This window comes from Psittacula echo (genome assembly GCF_963264785.1).
Source record: "Psittacula echo genome assembly, chromosome: 27".
Classification (NCBI taxonomy): domain Eukaryota; kingdom Metazoa; phylum Chordata; class Aves; order Psittaciformes; family Psittacidae; genus Psittacula; species Psittacula echo.
In genome coordinates this window covers 3,714,484-3,736,717 of record NC_137762.1, presented here as the reverse complement: position 1 = coordinate 3,736,717, position 22,234 = coordinate 3,714,484, and the positions used below count along the sequence as shown (strand labels likewise).

Sequence of the window (22,234 nt, the reverse complement as noted above, 5' to 3'; positions counted from 1 at the left end):
TACCACCCTGCACCACCGAACAGCATCCTGCATCCCTGGGTACCACCCTGCACCACCGAACAGCATCCTGCATCCCTGGGTACCACCCTGCACCACCGAACAGCATCCTGCATCCCTGGGTACCACCCTGCATCCTGAAGAGCATCCTGCATCCCTTGGTACCACCCTGCATCCCGGAGAGCATCCTGCATCCCGGACAGCATCCTGCATCCCCGGGTACTAGCCTGCACCTCCCGGAGAGCATCCTGCATCCCGGGTACCACTTGATCCTCCTGTCGTCAGCCGCACTCTTGGGTACCACCCACATCCCCGGGTGACTCCCCACATCCTCCCGGGTCCCAGAAGCACCCTTGGGCCCTCTCTCCGGGTCCCGTGTTCCCCCCCAAACTCCTGTCGGTGCCCCCCGGTGCCGCCATGGCCGAGCCCAGCACCGAGTGCAGCATCAAGGTCCTGTGCCGGTTCCGGCCCCTCAGCCCCGCCGAGATCCTGCGCGGGGACCGGTTCCTGCCCGTGTTCCAGGGCGATGACAGCGTCGTGGTGGGGGTGAGTGCGGGGGGGGGGTCACCAGGAGGGGGGACAACCGGTCTGAGGGAGGGGGACGGGGTACGGGTCAGCTTGAGGGGGTAGAACCTGTTTTGGGGGGGTCGCCCTGGGTGTGGTCCAAAGGCCCCCCCCATTCAATCACTTTCTTCTCCCGCCCCCCCCGTTCCTGATGTTCCAGCGCCCCCAGTTTGCCCCAGTCTGTCCCAGTGCCCGGGGGGGGGGGGTTGTTTACAATGAGCGGAGACGCCCCGGGGGGGGCACGATCGGGACCCAAGAGCATCACTGGGGGGGGGTGTTTTTGCCGCAGCCCCCCCCCACTGCGGCCCTGCCCTTTGTTAGGGGTGAAGTGAAGAGGGGGGGGCTCAGGGACACCCCCCAGTATAACACCCCCCCCATTAACATCCGCACCCGGGTACGGGGAGGTAGGGCCCTGGGGCGGGGGGGTCCTTGGAGGGGAGCGGGCACCTTCCATGAGGCCGCAGTGGGGCTGTAGCAGGGGGGTGTCGCTGTGCGGTTGTGCCGGCGCAATGCGGGGTGTTGCGGGGATGGTTGGGGGGGAGGATGCAGGGGTTTGGGGGTAGGGGAATGGCGGCGGATGAGGGGTGCGGGACCGGGGCGCCTGGGTCCGGGCTGCGGTGGTCGCGGGTGGCTGCGGCGTTTCAGCACCGGGACCTGGACAGCTCCCAGCCGGCGCTGGGGGCTATGGGGAGCGGAGGGGGCTGGGGTTCTATTGGTGCCTGTGTAGGTCTGGGGGTATATTGGGTGTGGGGAGGTTGGGGGCTATGGGGAGCGGAGGGGGCTGGGGTTCTATGGGTGCCTGTGTAGGTCTGGGGGTATATTGGGTGTGGGGAGGTTGGGGTCTATGGGGAGCGGAGGGGGCTGGGGGTCCCTGGGGATCTATGGACGTGGGGGGGGCGTTAAGGGTGTAGGGTGGCTGGGGGTGTCTAGGGCCTATTGGGGGCTGGGGGGAGTGGGAGTCTATTGGGCTTGGGAGGCTGGGGTTCTATGGGGGTCTATGGGTCCTATGGGGGGTGGGAGTGCTCTGGGGGCCTTTGGAGGCCTATGGCAGTTATGGGTGGCTGATGGGTATATGTAGAGGTGTACGGGAGTGGATTAGGGATCTCGGGGGGGTCTATGGGGATCTATGGGCCTGTATGGGAGACTAGGGGGCTACAAGGGTGTCTGGAGGGGCTGGGAGGGGCTATGGGGTCTATGGAGCTGTGGGGTGAGATTGAGTCTATGGGGAGACTATAAGGCAGCGTAAGGGGGTTGGTGATCTGTGGGGGTCTATGGGGCAGTATGTGGGGGGTTGGGGGTCTATGGGAGTCTATGGGGCAGTATGGGGGGGTTAGGCATCTATGAGAATCTATGAGGCAGTATGGGGGCTTGGGGGTCTGTGGGAGTCTATGGGGCAGTATGGGGGGTTGGGGGTCTATGGGAGTCTATTGGGCAGTATGGCGAGGTTAGGGGTCTATGGGAGTCTATGGGGCAGTATGGGGGGAGTTAGGGGTCAATGAGAGTCTGGGGGGCAGTATGGGGGGCTTGGGATCTATGGGAGTCTATGGGGAAGTATTGTGGGGGGTTGGGGTCTATGGGAGTCTATGGGGCAGTATGGGGGGGTTGGGATCTATGGGAGTCTATGGGGAAGTATTGTGGGGGGTTGGGGTCTATGGGAGTCTATGGGGCAGTATGGGGGGGTTGGGAGCCAATGGGAGTCTATGGGGCAGTATGAGGGGGCTTGGGGTCTATGGGAGTCTATGGGGCAATATGGGTGGGCTTGGGGTCTATGGGAGTCTATGGGGCAATATGGGGGGGCTTGGGGTCTATGGGAGTCTATGGGGCAGTATGGGGGGCTTGGGGTCTATGGGAGTCTATGGGGCAGTATTGGGGGTTTGGGGTCTGTGGGAGTCTATGGGGCAGTATGGGGGGCTTGGGGTCTATGGGAGTCTATGGGGCAGTATTGCGGGGCTTGGGGTCTATGGGAGTCTATGGGGCAGTATGGGGGGCTTGGGGTCTATGGGAGTCTATGGGGCAGTATGGGGGGCTTGGGGTCTATGGGAGTCTATGGGGCAGTATTGGGGGGCTTGGGGTCTATGGGAGTCTATGGGGCAGTATGGGGGGGCTTGGGGTCTATGGGAGTCTATGGGGCAGTATGGGGGGCTTGAGGCCTATGGGAGTCTATGGGGCAGTATGGGGGGCTTGGGGTCTATGGGAGTCTATGGGGCAGTATGGGGGGCTTGAGGCCTGTGGGAGTCTATGGGGCAGTATGGGGGGCTTGGGGTCTATGGGAGTCTATGAGGCAGTATTGGGGGCTTGGGGTCTATGGGAGTCTATGGGGCAGTATTGGGGGGTTGGGGTCTGTGGGAGTCTATGGGGCAGTATGAGGGGGCTTGGGGTCTATGGGAGTCTATGGGGCAGTATGGGGGGCTTGGGGTCTATGGGAGTCTATGGGGCAGTATTGGGGGGCTGGGGGTCAATGGGAGTCTATGGGGCAGTATGAGGGGGCTTGGGGTCTATGGGAGTCTATGGGGCAATATGGGTGGGCTTGGGGTCTATGGGAGTCTATGGGGCAATATGGGGGGGCTTGGGGTCTATGGGAGTCTATGGGGCAGTATGGGGGGCTTGGGGTCTATGGGAGTCTATGGGGCAGTATTGGGGGTTTGGGGTCTGTGGGAGTCTATGGGGCAGTATGGGGGGCTTGGGGTCTATGGGAGTCTATGGGGCAGTATTGCGGGGCTTGGGGTCTATGGGAGTCTATGGGGCAGTATGGGGGGCTTGGGGTCTATGGGAGTCTATGGGGCAGTATGGGGGGCTTGGGGTCTATGGGAGTCTATGGGGCAGTATTGGGGGGCTTGGGGTCTATGGGAGTCTATGGGGCAGTATGGGGGGGCTTGGGGTCTATGGGAGTCTATGGGGCAGTATGGGGGGCTTGAGGCCTATGGGAGTCTATGGGGCAGTATGGGGGGCTTGGGGTCTATGGGAGTCTATGGGGCAGTATGGGGGGCTTGAGGCCTGTGGGAGTCTATGGGGCAGTATGGGGGGCTTGGGGTCTATGGGAGTCTATGAGGCAGTATTGGGGGCTTGGGGTCTATGGGAGTCTATGGGGCAGTATTGGGGGGTTGGGGTCTGTGGGAGTCTATGGGGCAGTATGAGGGGGCTTGGGGTCTATGGGAGTCTATGGGGCAGTATGGGGGGCTTGGGGTCTATGGGAGTCTATGGGGCAGTATTGGGGGGCTGGGGGTCAATGGGAGTCTATGGGGCAGTATGAGGGGGCTTGGGGTCTATGGGAGTCTATGGGGCAGTATGGGGGACTTGGGGTCTATGGGAGTCTATGGGGCAGTATTGGGGGGTTGGGGTCTATGGGAGTCTATGGGGCAGTATTGGGGGGCTGGGGGTCAATGGGAGTCTATGGGGCAGTATGGGGGGCTTGGGGTCTATGGGAGTCTATGGGGCAGTATTGGGGGGCTGGGGGTCAATGGGAGTCTATGGGGCAGTATGGGGGGCTGGGGTAGCCGTGTGGATGAGGACGCTGGGGGCTGTGGGGGTTCCAGGGTCCCTGGGGGGGGTACGAGCGCCCCAGGGCTGTGTGAGACGCCCCCGGCCCCCCCCTGCTGCAGCCCCCGGCCCCCTGTGGGGCTCCCTCCTGGCCCCTGACCCCCATCGCCCCCCCAGGGCAAAACCTACGTCTTCGACCGCGTGTTCCCCCCCAACACCACCCAGGAGCAGGTCTACCACGCATGCGCCATGCAGATCGTCAAGGGTGAGGCCGGGGGGGCCCGGGGGGGGTCGTGGCTGGGGCACCCCCTCCAGGGACACCCCCATTGGTGGGGACACGGAGGGTGCAGGGGGTGGCGGGAGCGGGGCTGGGGGGGGGCGATGCTGGCGAGGGGAGACGCTCGGGGGGGTCCTCTGGGGGGGGTCCAGCAGGTCCCGGGGCTCCGCGGGACTTTGGGGAGGGTTGGGGGGGTCTGCGGGGTCCTCGGGCACCACCGGGGGTCTCGGAGGGGAGCTCAGGGTCCTTGGGGGGCGTCACGGAGCCTTTGGCTCTCCCCTGGGGTTCGGGGGGGGTCCATGAGGGTCCGGGGGGGTCCCAAGGGGGCTCGTGCGCACCGTCCCCCCCGCAGACGTGCTGGCCGGGTACAACGGCACCATCTTCGCCTATGGGCAGACGTCCTCGGGCAAGACCCACACCATGGAGGTGAGGGGGGGGCTATGGGGGGGGGGGGCAGCACCCCCGGGTCCCCGGCACCCACCGGGGTCCCTCCCTCCCCTCGGCGCGCAGGGGAAGCTCCACGACCCTCAGGGCATGGGCATCATCCCCCGCATCGCCCGCGACATCTTCAACCACATCTACGCCATGGACGAGAACCTCGAGTTCCACATCAAGGTGGGCACCGGGGGTACCGGGAGCACTGGGGGGCACTGGGGGCACTGGGGAGCACTGGGGGCACTGGGGAGCGCTGGGGGCACTGCGGGCATTGGGAGCACTGGGAGCACTGGAGGGCACTGGAGGGCACTGGGGGGCACTGGGGGCATTGGGAGCACTGGGGAGCACTGGGGGCACTGGAGGGCACTGGGGGGCACTGGGAGCACTGGGAGCACTGGGAGCACTGGGAGCACTGGGGAGCACTGGGAGCACTGGGGAGCACTGGGGGCACTGGAGGGCACTGGGGGGCACTGGGAGCACTGGGAGCACTGGGGAGCACTGGGAGCACTGGGGAGCACTGGGGGCACTGGAGGGCACTGGGGGGCACTGGGAGCACTGGGAGCACTGGGGGGCACTGGGGGGCACTGGGAGCACTGGGGAGCACTGGGGGCACTGGAGGGCACTGGGAGCACTGGGAGCACTGGGGAGCACTGGGAGCACTGGGGAGCACTGGGGGCACTGGAGGGCACTGGGGGGCACTGGGAGCACTGGGAGCACTGGGGGGCACTGGGGGGCACTGGGAGCACTGGGAGCACTGGGGGGCACTGGGGGGCACTGGGGGGCACTGGGAGCACTGGGGGGCACTGGGAGGTTGCTCCTCCCCCCCCCCGACACCCCCATCCCCTCCCCGCAGGTTTCTTACTTTGAAATTTACCTGGACAAGATCCGGGACCTGCTGGACAGTGAGTGGGGGAGGGGCGGGGGGGAGGGGGGGGCGGGGGGCGCTGGGAGCTGCCCTGGGGGTCACCGCCCCACGCCCCCCCCGCAGTGACCAAGACGAACCTCTCGGTGCACGAGGACAAGAACCGGGTCCCCTACGTCAAGGTGAGGAGCAGCCGGGGGGGGGGGGGGGGGAGCACCCCCAGAGGGGGGGGGGCCGGGACCCCAACACCCGCCCCCCCCCTCCCCCGCTCCTCTTTGCCCCCCCCCAGGGCTGCACCGAGCGCTTCGTGTCCAGCCCCGAGGAGATCCTGGACGTGATCGACGAGGGCAAATCCAACCGGCACGTGGCGGTCACCAGTGAGCAGCGGGGGGGCGCGGGGGGCCGGGGGGGCCGTGGGGCGCAGTGGGTGCAGCCTCTGCCCTGCCCGCAGACATGAACGAGCACAGCTCCCGCAGCCACAGCATCTTCCTCATCACCATCAAGCAGGAGAACATGGAGACGGAGCAGAAGCTCAGCGGGAAGCTCTACCTGGTGGACCTGGCCGGCAGCGAGAAGGTGGGGGGGGGGGGGGGCCCGGATGGGGGGGGCGGAGGTGCACGGCCCTGCGGGGGTCTCAGGTGGGTCCCGGGTCCCTGAGCCGCCAGCCCCGCAGGTCAGCAAGACCGGGGCCGAGGGAGCGGTGCTGGACGAGGCCAAGAACATCAACAAATCCCTCTCGGCGCTGGGCAACGTCATCTCCGCGCTGGCCGAGGGCACGGTGAGACCCGCGGAGCGCCCCACAGCGACCGCTGCTGCCCCATAACCACCCCTGCTGCCCCATAGCCACCACTGCTGCCCCACAGCGACCCCTGCTGCCCCACAGAGACCGCTGCTGCCCCACAACCACCCCAGCTGCCCCATAACCACCCCTGCTGCCCCACAGCGACCGCTGCTGCCCCACAGAGACCCCTGCTGCCCCATAACCACCACTGCTGCCCCACAGAGACCCCTGCTGCCCCACAGCGACCGCTGCTGTCCCGTAACAACCACTGCTGCCCCACAGCGACCCCTGCTGCCCCACAGAGACCCCTGCTGCCCCATAACCACCCCTGCTGCCCCATAGCCACCACTGCTGCCCCACAGCGACCGCTGCTGGCCCACAGAGACCGCTGCTGCCCCACAGCGACCCCTGCTGCCCCACAGCGACCGCTGCTGGCCCACAGAGACCGCTGCTGCCCCACAGCGACCCCTGCTGCCCCACAGCGACCCCTGCTGCCCCACAGCGACCGCTGCTGGCCCACAGAGACCGCTGCTGCCCCACAGCGACCGCTGCTGCCCCACAGCGACCGCTGCTGCCCCACAGAGACCGCTGCTGCCCCATAACCACCGCTGCTGCCCCATAACCACCCTTGCTGCCCCATAGCCACCACTGCTGGCCCACAGCGACCCCTGCTGGCCCACAGAGACCCCTGCTGCCCCATAACCACCCCTGCTGCCCCATAACCACCCCTGCTGCCCCATAGCCACCCCTGCTGCCCCAAAGCGACCCCTGCTGCCCCACAGAGACTGCTGCTGCCCCATAACCACCCCTGCTGCCCCATAGCCACCACTGCTGCCCCACAGCGACCCCTGCTGCCCCACAGAGACCGCTGCTGCCCCACAGCGACCCCTGCTGCCCCATAACCACCACTGCTGCCCCACAGAGACCCCTGCTGCCCCACAGCGACCGCTGCTGCCCCGTAACCACCACTGCTGCCCCACAGAGACCCCTGCTGCCCCACAGCGACCCCTGCTGCCCCACAGCGACCCCTGCTGCCCCATAACCACCACTGCTGCCCCACAGAGACCCCTGCTGCCCCACAGCGACCGCTGCTGCCCCGTAACCACCACTGCTGCCCCACAGAGACCCCTGCTGCCCCACAGCGACCCCTGCTGCCCCATAACCACCACTGCTGCCCCACAGAGACCCCTGCTGCCCCACAGCGACCCCTGCTGCCCCATAACCACCACTGCTGCCCCACAGAGACCCCTGCTGCCCCACAGCGACCCCTGCTGCCCCACAGCGACCCCTGCTGCCCCATAACCACCACTGCTGCCCCACAGAGACCCCTGCTGCCCCACAGCGACCCCTGCTGCCCCACAGCGACCCCTGCTGCCCCATAGCCACCACTGCTGCCCCCCAACCGCCCCCCTTCCCCTCTGCGCGCCGAGCCCCGCCGGGCGCTGTCCGCCGCGCGGTGCTGACGCGCCGCCCCGCCCGCAGAAGGTCTACGTGCCCTACCGGGACAGCAAAATGACGCGGATCCTGCAGGACTCGCTGGGCGGGAACTGCCGCACCACCATGGTCATCTGCTGCTCGCCCTCCAGCGACAACGAGGCCGAGACCCGCTCCACGCTGCTCTTCGGGCAGAGGTAGGGGCAGCGCCCGTGGGACACAGCTGCACCCATGGGACACAACTGCACCCATGGGACACAACAGCACCCATGGGATACAGCTGCACCCATGGGACACAACAGCACCCATGGGACACAACTGCACCCATGGGACACAACAGCACCCATGGGATACAGCTGCACCCATGGGACACAACAGCACCCATGGGACACAACTGCACCCATGGGACACAACAGCACCCATGGGACACAGCTGCACCCATGGGACACAACAGCACCCATGGGACACAACTGCACCCATGGGACACAACTGCACCCATGGGACACAGCTGCACCCATGGGACACAACAGCACCCATGGGACACAGCTGCACCCATGGGACACAGCTGCACCCATGGGACACAGCTGCACCCATGGGACACAACTGCACCCATGGGACACAGCTGCACCCATGGGACACAACTGCACCCATGGGACACAACTGCACCCATGGGACACAGCTGCACCCATGGGACACAACAGCACCCATGGGACACAACTGCACCCATGGGACACAGCTGCACCCACGGGACACAGCTGCACCCATGGGACACAACTGCACCCATGGGACACAGCTGCACCCATGGGACACAACAGCACCCATGGGACACAACAGCACCCATGGGACACAGCTGCACCCATGGGACACAGCTGCACCCATGGGACACAGCTGCACCCATGGGACACAGCTGCACCCATGGGACACAACTGCACCCATGGGACACAACTGCACCCATGGGACACAGCTGCACCCATGGGACACAGCTGCACCCGTGGGACACAGCTGCACCCATGGGACACAACTGCACCCATGGGACACAGCTGCACCCATGGGACACAACTGCACCCATGGGACACAGCTGCACCCATGGGACACAGCTGCACCCATGGGACACAGCTGCACCCATGGGACACAACAGCACCCATGGGACACAGCTGCACCCATGGGACACAACAGCACCCATGGGACACAACTGCACCCATGGGACACAACTGCACCCATGGGACACAGCTGCACCCATGGGACACAGCTGCACCCGTGGGACACAGCTGCACCCATGGGACACAACAGCACCCATGGGACACAGCTGCACCCATGGGACACAACTGCACCCATGGGACACAGCTGCACCCATGGGACACAGCTGCACCCATGGGACACAGCTGCACCCATGGGACACAACTGCACCCATGGGACACAACAGCACCCATGGGACACAGCTGCACCCATGGGACACAACAGCACCCATGGGACACAACTGCACCCATGGGACACAACTGCACCCATGGGACACAACTGCACCCATGGGACACAGCTGCACCCATGGGACACAACTGCACCCATGAGACACAACAGCACCCATGGGACACAGCTGCACCCACGGGACACAGCAGCACCCATGGGACACAACAGCACCCATGAGACACAACTGCACCCATGGGACACAACTGCACCCATGGGACACAGCTGCACCCATGGGACACAACAGCACCCATGGGACACAACAGCACCCATGGGACACAACTGCACCCATGGGACACAACAGCACCCATGGGACACAACTGCACCCATGGGACACAACTGCACCCATGGGACACAGCTGCACCCATGAGACACAACAGCACCCATGGGACACAACTGCACCCATGGGACACAACAGCACCCATGGGACACAACTGCACCCATGGGACACAGCTGCACCCATGGGACACAACTGCACCCATGGGACACAACTGCACCCATGGGACACAGCTGCACCCATGGGACACAACAGCACCCGTGGGACACAACTGTACCCATGGGACACAGCTGCACCCATGGGACACAGCTGCACCCATGGGACACAACTGCACCCATGGGACACAAGAGCACCCATGGGACACAAGAGCACCCATGGGACACAACAGCACCCGTGGGACACAACAGCGCCCGTGGGACACAACTGCACCCGTGGGACACAGCTGCACCCATGGGACACAGCTGCACCCATGGGACACAACAGCACCCATGGGACACAACTGCACCCACGAGACACAACAGCACCCATGGGACACAACAGCACCCATGAGACACAACTGCACCCATGGGACACAACTGCACCCATGGGACACAACAGCACCCATGGGACACAACAGCACCCATGGGACACAACTGCACCCACGGGACACAACAGCACCCACGGGACACAGCTGCACCCATGGGACACAACAGCACCCATGGAACACAACTGCACCCATGGGACACAGCTGCACCCATGGGACACAACAGCGCCCGTGGGACACAGCTGCACCCATGAGACACAATAGCACCCATGGGACACAACAGCACCCATGGGACACAAAAGCACCCATGGGACACAACAGCACCCATGGGACACAGCTGCACCCATGGAACACAACTGCACCCATGGGACACAACAGCACCCATGGGACACAAAAGCACCCACGGGACACAACAGCACCCATGGGACACAACAGCACCCACGGGACACAGCTGCACCCACGGGACACAACTGCACCCATGGGACACAGCTGCACCCATGGGACACAACTGCACCCATGGGACACAACTGCACCCATGGGACACAACAGCGCCCATGGGACACAGCTGCACCCATGGAACACAACAGCACCCATGGGACACAACAGCACCCGTGGGACACAGCTGCACCCATGGGACACAGCTGCACCCATGGGACACAGCTGCACCCATGGGACACAGCTGCACCCACGGGACACAACAGCACCCACGGGACACAACTGCACCCATGGCCTCCAACTGCACCCCAATAGCACCCCAACTCCACCCATAGCACCCAACTGCACCCATGGCACCCAACTGCATCCATGGGATCCAACTGCACCCATGGGACACAACTGCACCCACGGGACACAGCTGCACCCATGGCACCCCAGCAGCACCCTGACTGCCCCTATGGCACCCACCTGCACCCCAAGAGCCCTCCTTGGAGGTGGCCCCTGGTGGGGGTCTCTGTGGGGGGCACCCCAGGGGATCTCTGGAACAAGGGTGCGGGGGAGGGCTCCCACCTGAGGGGCGTCCCCCCCCCAGGGCCAAGACCATCAAGAACGCGGCGTCGGTGAACCTGGAGCTCACGGCCGAGCAGTGGAAGAAGAAGTACGAGAAGGAGAAGGAGAAGAACAAGGCCCTGAAGGAGACCATCGGGAAGCTGGAGGCTGAGCTGAGCCGCTGGCGGAGCGGTGAGGGGGGGCCCAGTGCCGGGGGGGGGGCCCATTGTACAGGAGGGGACCCCATTGTCCAGGAGGGGACCCCATTGTCCAGGAGGGGGCCCCAGCGTCGGGGGGGGACCCCATTGTACAGGAGGGGATCCCATTGTCCAGGAGGGGGCCCCAGCGTCGGGGGGGGACCCCATTGTACAGGAGGGGACCCCAGTGCTGGGGGGGATCCCATTGTACAGGAGGGGACCCCAGTGCAGGGGGGGACCCCATTGTACAGGAGGGGACCCCAGTGCTGGGGGGGACCCCTCTGAGCTGAGGCCACGTCCCCAGGAGAGGCCGTGCCCGAGACGGAGCAGTTGAATGGGGCTGAGGCCGAGGTGGGGCCGGGCGAGGGGCCGGGGCCGGGACCCACCAGCGAGACCCCCGTCAACGACAACAGCTCCTCCATTGTCATCCACATCTCGGAGGAGGAGCGGCACAAGTACGAGGAGGAGATCCGCAAGCTCTACAAGCAGCTCGATGACAAGGTGCGCACCTCCGCGGAGCCTCCGGGGCCTGCCGCGGCCCCCTTGCAGCCCCTGGGGGGGCCCTGAGATGGCCCCCAGTGCCCCAGACCCCCGCTGTGCTCTCCGCAGGATGATGAGATCAACCAGCAAAGCCAGATCATGGAGAAGCTCAAGCAGCAGATGCTGGACCAGGAGGAGGTGCGGGTCCCCCTCCAACCCCGTGTCCCCATCTCTGACTGCCCCTGCAACCCCCCCCCCCTGCTGGGACCCCCACCCTGCGCGTTTGAACCCCCTAATCCAGTCCCCATGGGAACCTCTCTGACCCTTCCACCGGGACCCCACCACGGTGCCCTGGACCTCAACCTGACCCCTGGGACCCCCCTGGGCCCCCACCCGCATCACTCGGGTACCCCCAGCCCCGATCCCCCGGGACCCCCAACGATGACCCCTGGGCCCCCGTCCCCGGTCAGGTGCTGGCGGCGGCGCGGGGCGGGGGCGAGGCGGCGCGGCGGGAGCTGGCGGCGCTGCGGGCGGAGCACGGCGCGGCCCGGGCCGAGGTAACGGAGGTGCTGGCGGCGCTGGAGGAGCTGGCGCGGAGCTACGACCGCAAAGCGCAGGAGGCGGAGGACAGCGGCCGCCAGAACCGGCGGCTCAGCGACGAACTGGCGCGCACCGAGGTGAGCGCAGCGGCTGCGGTACCGGCGGCAGCCTCGTGGGGGCGACAGAGCACCCGAGCTGCGGTACCGGCGGCAGCCTGGCGGGGGCGACAGAGCACCCGAGCTGCGGTACCGGCGGCAGCCTGGCGGGGGCGACAGAGCACCCGAGCTGCGGTACCGGCGGCAGCCTGGCGGGGGCGACAGAGCACCCGAGCTGCGGTACCGGCGGCAGCCTGGCGGGGGCGACAGAGCACCCGAACTCTGCTGTGGCTGCGTTTGGGGCTGTTTTGGGCTGGTTTGAGGGTGATTTTGGGGTGATTTTGGCTGGTTTCGGATGTTTGGTGCAGTGTGTCCGTGCCGCAGCCGCTGTAGCTGCTTGTGAGGCTCCTTTCGCGGTGTTTTTGGGGTGCTTTTGGCTGGTTTGGGATGTTTGATGCAGTGTGCCCGTGCCGCAGTTGCTGTCACTGTGTTGGGGTCTGGTTTTCAGGTGGTTTGAGTGTTTTGGGGTGTTTTGGGGGTGGTTTTGGGCTGTTTTGCAGTGTGCCTGTGCCACAGGCGCTGTCACTGTGTTTGGGGCTGGTTGGGGCTGGTTTGGGGGTGGGTTTGGGCTGTTCTGGGCTCTGTGTGCAGTGTGTCCGTGCTGCAGGCGCTGGTCACTGTTGGGGGCTGTTTGGGGCTGTTCTGGGCTGTGTGTGCAGTGTCCCCGTGCTGCAGGCGCTGGTCACTGTTTTGGGCTGGTTTGGGGCTGTTTGGGGCTGTTCTGGGCTGTGTGTGCAGTGTCCCCGTGCTGCAGGCGCTGGTCACTGTTTTGGGCTGGTTTGGGGCTGTTTGGGGCTGTTCTGGGCTCTGTGTGCAGTGTGTGCAGTGTCCCTGTGCCGCAGGCGCTGTCGCTGTCGCTGCAGTCGGAGCTGCAGCGGGTGCTGGACCTCGGGGCGCAGCAGCGCTCGCGGGCGGCCGAGGTGCTCAACGGGCTCCTGCGGGACCTCAGCGAGTTCAGCCTCATCCTGGGCAACGGCGAGATCAAGCTGGTGAGGGCGGGAGGGCGCCCACGGGCGGGAGGTGCCCGTCCTGCGCTGGGACCGTGCCGTGCCCGTGATGGGGTGCGCTGGGGCACACCAGGGCATGGCCGTGTGCGTGCGGTGCTCATGGCACGCCATGGCCATGTGTGTGCTGTGCACATGCTCAAACCGGGCCATGACCGTGTCATACCCGTCCCTGGGATGCGTTGACCCACGTCCATGCCCATGTCCATGCCATGCATGTGCCATGTTGGCCCATGTCCATGCCCATGTCCATGCTACGTTGATGCATGTCCATGCCCATGCTGCGTACCCATGTCCATGCCTGGGCCATGTTGACCCATGTCCATGCCTGTGCCATGTTGACCCATGTCCATGCCTGGGCCGTGTTGCCCCATGCCCATGCCTGTACCACACTGACCCGTGCCCATGCCTGTGCAGCCGGTGGAGGTGACCGGGGCCATCGAGGAGGAGTTCGCCGTGGCCCGGCTCTACGTCAGCAAGATCAAGTCGGAGGTGAAGTCGATGGTGAAGCGGTGCCGGCAGCTGGAGAACCTGCAGGTGGAATGCCACCGCAAGCTGGAGGTGACCGGGCGCGAGCTCTCCTCCTGCCAGCTCCTCATCTCCCAGGTGGGGACCTGCCGGAGCGGAGCCACCAGGGCTTGGTGTCCCCATGATTGAGCTCCCCGGGGCTTGGTGTCCCCATGATTGAGCTCCCCGGGGCTTGGTGTCCCCATGATTGAGCTCCCTGGGGCTTGGTGTCCCCATGATTGAGCTCCCCAGGGCTTGGTGTCCCCATGATTGAGCTCCCCAGAGCTTGGTGTCCCCATGATTGAGCTCCCCGGGGCTTGGTGTCCCCATGATTGAGCTCCCCGGGGCTTGGTGTCCCCATGATTGAGCTCCCCGGGGCTTGGTGTCCCCATGATTGAGCTCCCCAGAGCTTGGTGTCCCCATGATTGAGCTCCCCAGAGCTTGGTGTCCCCATGATTGAGCTCCCCGGGGCTTGGTGTCCCCATGATTGAGCTCCCCAGAGCTTGGTGTCCCCATGATTGAGCTCCCCGGGGCTTGGTGTCCCCATGATTGAGCTCCCCAGAGCTTGGTGTCCCCATGATTGAGCTCCCCGGGGCTTGGTGTCCCCATGATTGAGCTCCCCAGAGCTTGGTGTCCCCATGATTGAGCTCCCCAGAGCTTGGTGTCCCCATGATTGAGCTCCCCGGGGCTTGGTGTCCCCATGATTGAGCTCCCCGGGGCTTGGTGTCCCCATGGCCCAGCACGGGGGTGTCCGGGGGGTCCCGGGGGTGTCCCCGGGGCCGGGGCTGACGCTGGTCCCGCAGCACGAGGCCAAGATCCGCTCCCTGACCGAGTACACGCAGGCGGTGGAGCTCAAGAGGCGCAGCCTGGAGGAGAGCAACGATGCCCTCAGCGAGGAGCTGGCGCGGCTGCAGGCGCAGGGTGAGGACGGGGCGCGGGGCGGGGGGGACGTGGGGGGCGCAGCGGCACTTGGGGGGCTCCCCATGGTGAGCTCTGCCCCACAGACACAGCGCAGGGGGGAGCCCGGAAGCAGGATGAGCCCCAGGACATGGAGGAGATCAAGGTGAGGGGGTGATGGTGGGGCCAAGGGGCTGGGGTGCCTGAAGGAGGTGGGGATCCGGCGGGTGGGGGAGGTGTCCCGGGGGTGCTGGGGGGTACGGGATGGTCCTGGGGTGCCCAGGAGGGGTTGAGGGTCCCTGGGGATGCTGAGGGTGCCGGTGCTGAGCCGGGGGGGTGCCGGTGCAGTGGGTCCGGGTGCGGTGGCTGTGGGGCACAGGCGCAGCACTGGTGGGAGGCGTCCCTGGGGTGCATTGGGGTGTCCCTGGTGTCACCGGTATCACCGGTATCACCGCTGTCATTGCTGTCCCTGCTGTCCCCGCTGTCCCTGGTGTCACCGGTATCACCGGTATCACCGCTGTCATTGCTGTCCCTGCTGTCCCCGCTGTCCCTGGTGTCCCTGGTGTCACCGGTATCACCGCTGTCATTGCTGTCCCTGCTGTCCCCGCTGTCCCTGGTGTCCCTGGTGTCACCGGTATCACCGCTGTCATTGCTGTCCCTGCTGTCCCTGCTGTCCCCGCTGTCCCTGGTGTCACCGGTATCACCGCTGTCCCTGCTGTCATTGCTGTCCCTGCTGTCCCCGCTGTCCCTGGTGTCACCGGTATCACCGGTATCACCGCTGTCATTGCTGTCCCTGCTGTCCCTGGTGTCCCTGGTGTCACCGGTATCACCGGTATCACCGCTGTCATTGCTGTCCCTGCTGTCCCCGCTGTCCCTGGTGTCCCTGGTGTCACCGGTATCACTGCTGTCATTGCTGTCCCTGCTGTCCCTGGTGTCCCTGGTGTCACCGGTATCACCGCTGTCATTGCTGTCCCTGCTGTCCCTGGTGTCACCGGTATCACCGCTGTCCCTGCTGTCATTGCTGTCCCTGCTGTCCCTGCTGTCCCTGGTGTCACCGGTATCACCGGTATCACCGCTGTCCCTGCTGTCATTGCTGTCCCTGCTGTCCCTGGTGTCCCTGGTGTCACCGGTATCACCGGTATCACCGCTGTCCCTGCTGTCCCTGGTGTCACCGGTATCACCGCTGTCCCTGCTGTCATTGCTGTCCCTGCTGTCCCTGGTGTCACCGGTATCACCGCTGTCCCTGCTGTCATTGCTGTCCTGCTGTTCCCGCTGTCCCTGGTGTCACCGGTATCACCGCTGTCCCCGCTGTCCCTGGTGTCACCGGTATCACCGCTGTCCCTGCTGTCCCTGGTGTCACCGGTATCACCGCTGTCCCTGCTGTCATTGCTGTCCCTGCTGTCCCCGCTGTCCCTGGTGTCCCTGGTGTCAGCGGTCTCCCCTGTCCCAGGTGCAGCACTCGCAGCTCGGGCGCCTCCGGGACGAGCTCAACGAGCGGCAGAAAACCATTGATGAGCTGCGGGAGTGAGTGAGGCCCCCCCGGCCCGACCCCGGCCCGGCCCCGGCCCCGGCCCTTGACGGGTGCGATGGGACCGGGGGGGGGCACAGCTCGAGCCCCCTGCCCCCCCCCGACCCCCCCCTCCGCTGCCCCCCCCAGCCGGACGCAGCGCCTGGAGCTGGAGCTGCAGAAGCTGCGGGGGGAGCACGAGGAGCTGCGGCGCCAGGAGCAGGCCAAGGCCGCGCGGCTGCAGGAGCTCACGTGAGGCCCCCCCGGGACCCCCCCCGTTACCAGGACCCCCCCCAAAGCGTGGGGTCCTCGCTCAGCTCCCCCTAAGAGCCCCCTCCAGGCCCCCAACATCCTTGTGCCTCCCCTGAGGCTCCCCCCCCCCCATTTTTGGGGTGCCCCCCCTCATCTTGGGGTGCCCCCCCCCCAGGTTCCTCCATGAGCGCCATGAACAGTCCAAGCAGGACCTCAAGGGGCTGGAGGAGACTGTGGTAGGTTGAGGGGGCCTGGGGGGGGGGTTTGAGGGGGTCCGGGGATGGGTTTGAGGTCACCGTGGCGCCCCCCCCCTTGTGCCCCCCCCAGGCCCGTGAACTCCAGACCCTGCACAACCTGCGCAAGCTGTTCGTTCAAGACGTCACGACTCGAGTCAAGAAAGTGAGGGGGGGGGAATGGGGGGGGTGAGGGAGGGGGTCAGGGGTGGGAGGAGGAGGCACGGGGGGGGGCGAGTGCGGGGTGGGAGGGGCCCGGCTCCAGTGGGAGGGGCCCAGTCTGGGGTGGGGGGGGTCAGGGGGTCCCAGTTTGGGCATTGGAGGGGGTCTGGGGGGGTCTCTGATCAGCACCATGGGGGGGGGCAGAGGGGTTGGGGGGGTCCCAGGCTGGGGGGTGCCAGGTTGGGGGAGGTGCCGGGTTGGAGGGTCCCGGTTTAGGGGGGTCTCAGGTTGGAGGGGTCCCGGTTTGGGGGGGTCCCGGGTTGGGGGGGTCTCAGGTTGGGGGGTCCCGGGTTGGGGGGGTCCCGGGTTGGGGGGGTCCCGGGTTGGGGGGTCCCGGTTTGGGGGGGTCTCAGGTTGGGGGGGTCCCGGTTTGGGGGGGGTCTCAGGTTGGGGTCTCAGGTTGGGGGGTCCCGGTTTGGGGGGGTCTCAGGTTGGGGGGGTCCCGGTTTGGGGGGGTCCCGGGTTGGGGGGGTCTCGGGTTGGGGGGGTCCCGGGTTGGGGGGGTCCCGGGTTGGGGGGTCCCGGTTTGGGGGGGTCTCAGGTTGGGGGGGTCCCGGTTTGGGGGGGGTCTCAGGTTGGGGTCTCAGGTTGGGGGGTCCCGGTTTGGGGGTTCTCAGGTTGGGGGGTCCCGGTTTGGGGGGTCCCGGTTTGGGGGGGTCTCAGGTTGGGGGGGTCCCGGTTTGGGGGGTCTCAGGTTGGCGGGTGCCGGTGTTCAGGGGCCCCCCCGCTGCCCCCCCAGAGCGCAGAGCTGGAGCCCGAGGACAGTGGGGGGCTGCACTCCCAGAAGCAGAAGATTTCCTTTCTTGAGAACAACCTGGAGCAGCTTACAAAGGTTCACAAACAGGTGCGTGCGGGCCCCCCCGGACCCCCCCATCCCACCCCCAGCTTCATCTTGGGGTCCCAGCCCCAGGAAACCCCATTGGAGGGGGGGGAGCATGGCCATGGGGGGGGCACACGGTGATGCTCCCCCTTAGCTGGAGCTCTGGGTGTCCAAGGTACGGCCCCCCCCATCTCTGTCCCAGCAACAGGGACACCCCCATAACTGGGGGGGGGGGACTGCCCTGCCCGGAGCTTCGCTGTCGTCCCCCCCCTTATCTGTGGTGCCCCCCACTGCCCCCCCCCCCCCCGCTGCTTGTGGCAGCTCTGGGGCTGGGACCCCCCGGCACTGGGGGTGAGGGGGGTCTGGGTGGGTGCCAGAACGCAGCCTGTGGGTGCTGGGGTGCGGGGGGTCCCGGAGCCCGGCGGGTCCAAGGCAGGTCCGGCGGTGCCTGGTGGTGGTCGGGTGCTCCAGGCGCGGTTCGGGTGCTCCCGGCTGGGTTCGGAGGTGTTCGGGTGTTCCCGGCTGGGTTCGGGTACTCCCGGGGGGGTTCGGAGGTGTTCGGGTGTTCCCGGCTGGGTTCGGGTGCTCCCGGGGGGGTTCGGAGGTGTTCGGGTGCCCCCGCCTGGGTTCGGAGGTGTTCAGGTGCTCCCGGGGGTTTCGGAAGCGTTCGGGTGCTCCCGGCTGGGTTCGGGTGCTCCCAGGGGGGTTCGGAGGCGTTCGGGTGCTCCCGGCTGGGTTCGGGTGCTCCCAGGGGGGTTCGGAGGCGTTCGGGTGCTCCCGGCTGGGTTCGGGTGCTCCCGGCGGGGCCCGGGCGGTGACGCGGGCGCGCCGCGCGCAGCTGGTACGTGACAATGCAGACCTGCGCCTGGAGCTGCCGCGGCTGGAGCGGCGCCTGCGCACAACGGCTGGCCGCGTGCACGCGCTGGAGGGCGCGCTGAGGGACGCCAAGGAGGGCGCGCGCCAGGAGCGGCGGCGCCACCTGCTGGAGGTGGAGCGAGTCCGGCTGGCGGCGCGCGCGCGGGGGGCGGGGCGCCGCGGAGCCAGCGCCGTCATCGGTGAGCGCGGGAAAACGGGGGGGGGAATGGGGATGTATGGGGACAATGGGGTATATGGGGGTAATGGGGTATATGGGGGGCAATGGGATATATGGGGGGCAATGGGATATATGGGGGTAATGGGGTATATGGGGGGCAATGGGATATATGGGGGGCAATGGGATATATGGGGGTAATGGAATATATATGGGGTTAATGGGGTATATGGGAGGTAATGGGATATGTGGGGTCAATGGGGTATATAGGAGGTAATGGGATATATGGGGTCAATGGGATATACGGGGGTAATGGGATATATGGGGGGCAATGGGATATATGGGGGTAATGGGATATATGGGGTTAATGGGATATATGGGGGTAATGGGATATATGGGGGGCAATGGGATATATGGGGGCAATGGGATATATGGGGGTAATGGGATATATGGGGGGCAATGGGATATATGGGGGCAATGGGATATATGGGGGTAATGGGATATATGGGGTAATGGGGTATATGGGGGGCAATGGGATATATGGGGGTAATGGGATATATGGGGTTAATGGGGTATATGGGAGGTAATGGGATATGTGGGGTCAATGGGGTATATAGGAGGTAATGGGATATATGGGGTCAATGGGATATATGGGGGTAATGGGATATATGGGGGGCAATGGGATATATGGGGGTAATGGGATATATGGGGTTAATGGGATATATGGGGGTAATGGGATATATGGGGGGCAATGGGATATATGGGGGCAATGGGATATATGGGGGTAATGGGATATATGGGGGGCAATGGGATATATGGGGGCAATGGGATATATGGGGGTAATGGAATATATGGGGTAATGGGGTATATGGGGGGCAATGGGATATATGGGGGTAATGGGATATATGGGGTTAATGGGGTATATGGGAGGTAATGGGATATATGGGGTCAATGGGGTATATAGGAGGTAATGGGATATATGGGGTCAATGGGATATATGGGGGTAATGGGATATATGGGGGGCAATGGGATATATGGGGGTAATGGGATATATGGGGTTAATGGGATATATGGGGGTAATGGGATATATGGGGGGCAATGGGATATATGGGGGCAATGGGATATATGGGGGCAATGGGATATATGGGGTTAATGGGGTATATAGGAGGTAATGGGATATATGGGGTCAATGGGGTATATGGGAGGTAATGGGATATATGGGGTCAATGGGGTGTATGGGGACAATGGGATATATGGGGGTTAATGGGACATGGGGGGGCACAGGGGGAGTACAGGCCATGTGGGGATGCAGGGACAGGGCGCTGGGCACATGGAGGGGGGCACAGAGGGGCAGGGATGTGGGGGGGGCACCCGTGGTCCCTGCGCCCCTCACCCCCGTTCCTCCCGCAGCCAAACCCGTGCGGCCCGGGCAGGGGCCGGCGGCGTCACCCACCGGGGGCAGCTCCAGCGGCGGGGGGGGGCCCCTGCCCGGCCCGCGGGGCCTGTGAGTGCGGCGCAAGGGGGGCTATGGAGGGGGTGCGGGAAACGGGGCTATGGGGGGGCACGGGGACTCTGGGGGTGCAGGGAACACGGGGGCCATATAGGGATGGAGGGGCAAGAGGGGGTATAGGGGCTATGGGGAGGAGATAGAGGGATGGGGGGCACGGGGGCTATGGGGTGGGAAGAGGGGCTATGGGGCAGGGGGGTACAGGGGCTATGGGGGTCTCCAGGCCTCTGTCCCCATGTGTCCCCCCCGTGCCCCCCTCTCTCCAGCAGCCCCCTGGACACTTTCCAGCAGCTCAACGTGGATAACGGTGAGGGGGGGAAAAGCGGGGGGGGGGGGGGGGGGGGGGCCTGGACCCCCCCTGGAGCTGCCGCTCTCTCTTGCAGGGAACGTGACGGACATCAATGACAACAGGTCCGGGGGGGCCGGGGGGGGCCAAGGGGGGGCTGGCGGGGGTGACCCTGCCTGACCCTGCTCCCCCCCCCCAGGAGTGACCTGTCCTGTGCCTATGAGGCCGAGGAGCAGCCCCTGCTCTTCCCCCTGCGCCAGGAGACAGCGGCCAGCTAGTGCCCCCCCGCCAGGTGCCCCCATCCCCCCGTGTCCCATGGGATCCCCCATCCTCCTGTCTCCTATGGGATCACCCCCATGTCCTTTGGGATTCCCTCATCATCCCCCCCCGTGTCCTTTGGGATCACCCCCCCGTGTCCTATGGGATCACCCCCCCGTGTCCTTTGGGATCCCCCATCACCCCCCCGTGTCCTATGGGATCACCCCCCCATGTCCTTTGGGATCCCCCATCACCCCCCCGTGTCCTATGGGATCCCCCATCACCCCCCCGTGTCCTATGGGATCACCCCCATGTCCTTTGGGATTCCCTCATCACCCCCCCGTGTCTTACGGGATCCCACATCCTCCTGTCTCCTATGGGATCACCCCCATGTCCTTTGGGATCCCCCATCACCCCCCCGTGTCCTTTAGGATCACCCCCTCAAGTCCCATGGGATTCCCCCCTTACCCCCCGTGCCCTATGGAATCCCCCATCACCCCCCTGTGTCCTATGGGATCACCCCCCCGTGTCCTATGGGATCCCCCATCACCCCCACCCCCGGTTTCCTATGGGATCCCCCCATCCCTTTGGGACGTCCCCCCCACATCCCTTCCGGCTCCCCCCATCTCCTACGTGTCCCCCACCCAGAGCGCCCCCCCCTTGGGTCCCCCCAACCCCGGCGCCCCCCAACCCCTTCCTGCCCCCCCAGGTCCCTCCGGACCCGCCCGCGCTCGCATGTCCCGGTGTCACCTCGTGTCCCGTCTGCTCGCGCCCCCCCACGGCGAGGGGGGGCCCCCCCCAAGCCCCCCCTAGGGCCCCCCCACCCCTGCCGGGGTCCCCCGGGCCTGGGGGAGCTGCTTCGAGATGCCTTAACCCGCGCCCATGGGGGTCCAGGGGTCACCCCCCCCCGCGCTTGGCCCCTGGGCTCTGCCCCCCCCCCGGTGTCTGCCCCCCCCCCGCTGCGATTCAATAAAGACCGGAGCTGAGCCGAGCCTGGGCGCGGGGGGGCTGCGGAAGGGGCGGGGCCACTGGGAGGAGGCGGGGCTACGGGAAAGGGGCGGGGCTATGGGAAAGGGGCGGGGCTACGAAGAGGGGACAAGCGGGGCAGCACTATTTGCTGTCACACGTCACCTATAGGGTGACATCTACCTCTATAGAGTCACAGATGTCACCTATAGGGTACATGTACCCTCTGTAGGGTCACAGATGTCACGTATAGGGTGACATGTACCCTCTGTAGGGTCACAGATGCCACCTATAGGGTACA

General features: G+C 65.7%; 1 protein-coding gene across 1 annotated transcript; it reads left to right on the top strand.

Annotated features, from left to right (window-relative positions):
• Positions 1-414: 414 nt before the first annotated feature.
• On the top strand, positions 415-20,987 carry KIF5A (kinesin family member 5A; the record flags this gene model as incomplete). Its single annotated transcript, XM_080635615.1, has 29 exons — positions 415-543; positions 4,216-4,303; positions 4,668-4,741; positions 4,826-4,930; positions 5,604-5,652; positions 5,739-5,794; positions 5,902-5,989; positions 6,064-6,188; positions 6,286-6,390; positions 7,876-8,024; positions 11,116-11,264; positions 11,574-11,770; positions 11,879-11,947; positions 12,220-12,426; positions 13,287-13,433; positions 13,866-14,054; positions 14,759-14,876; positions 14,960-15,018; positions 16,303-16,376; positions 16,510-16,611; positions 16,787-16,847; positions 16,939-17,010; positions 17,806-17,910; positions 18,041-18,061; positions 18,725-18,941; positions 20,327-20,416; positions 20,647-20,730; positions 20,807-20,834; positions 20,909-20,987. 29 exons carry the CDS (start codon positions 415-417, stop codon positions 20,985-20,987), a joined length of 3,036 nt encoding a protein of 1,011 aa, XP_080491741.1.
• Positions 20,988-22,234: the final 1,247 nt, after the last annotated feature.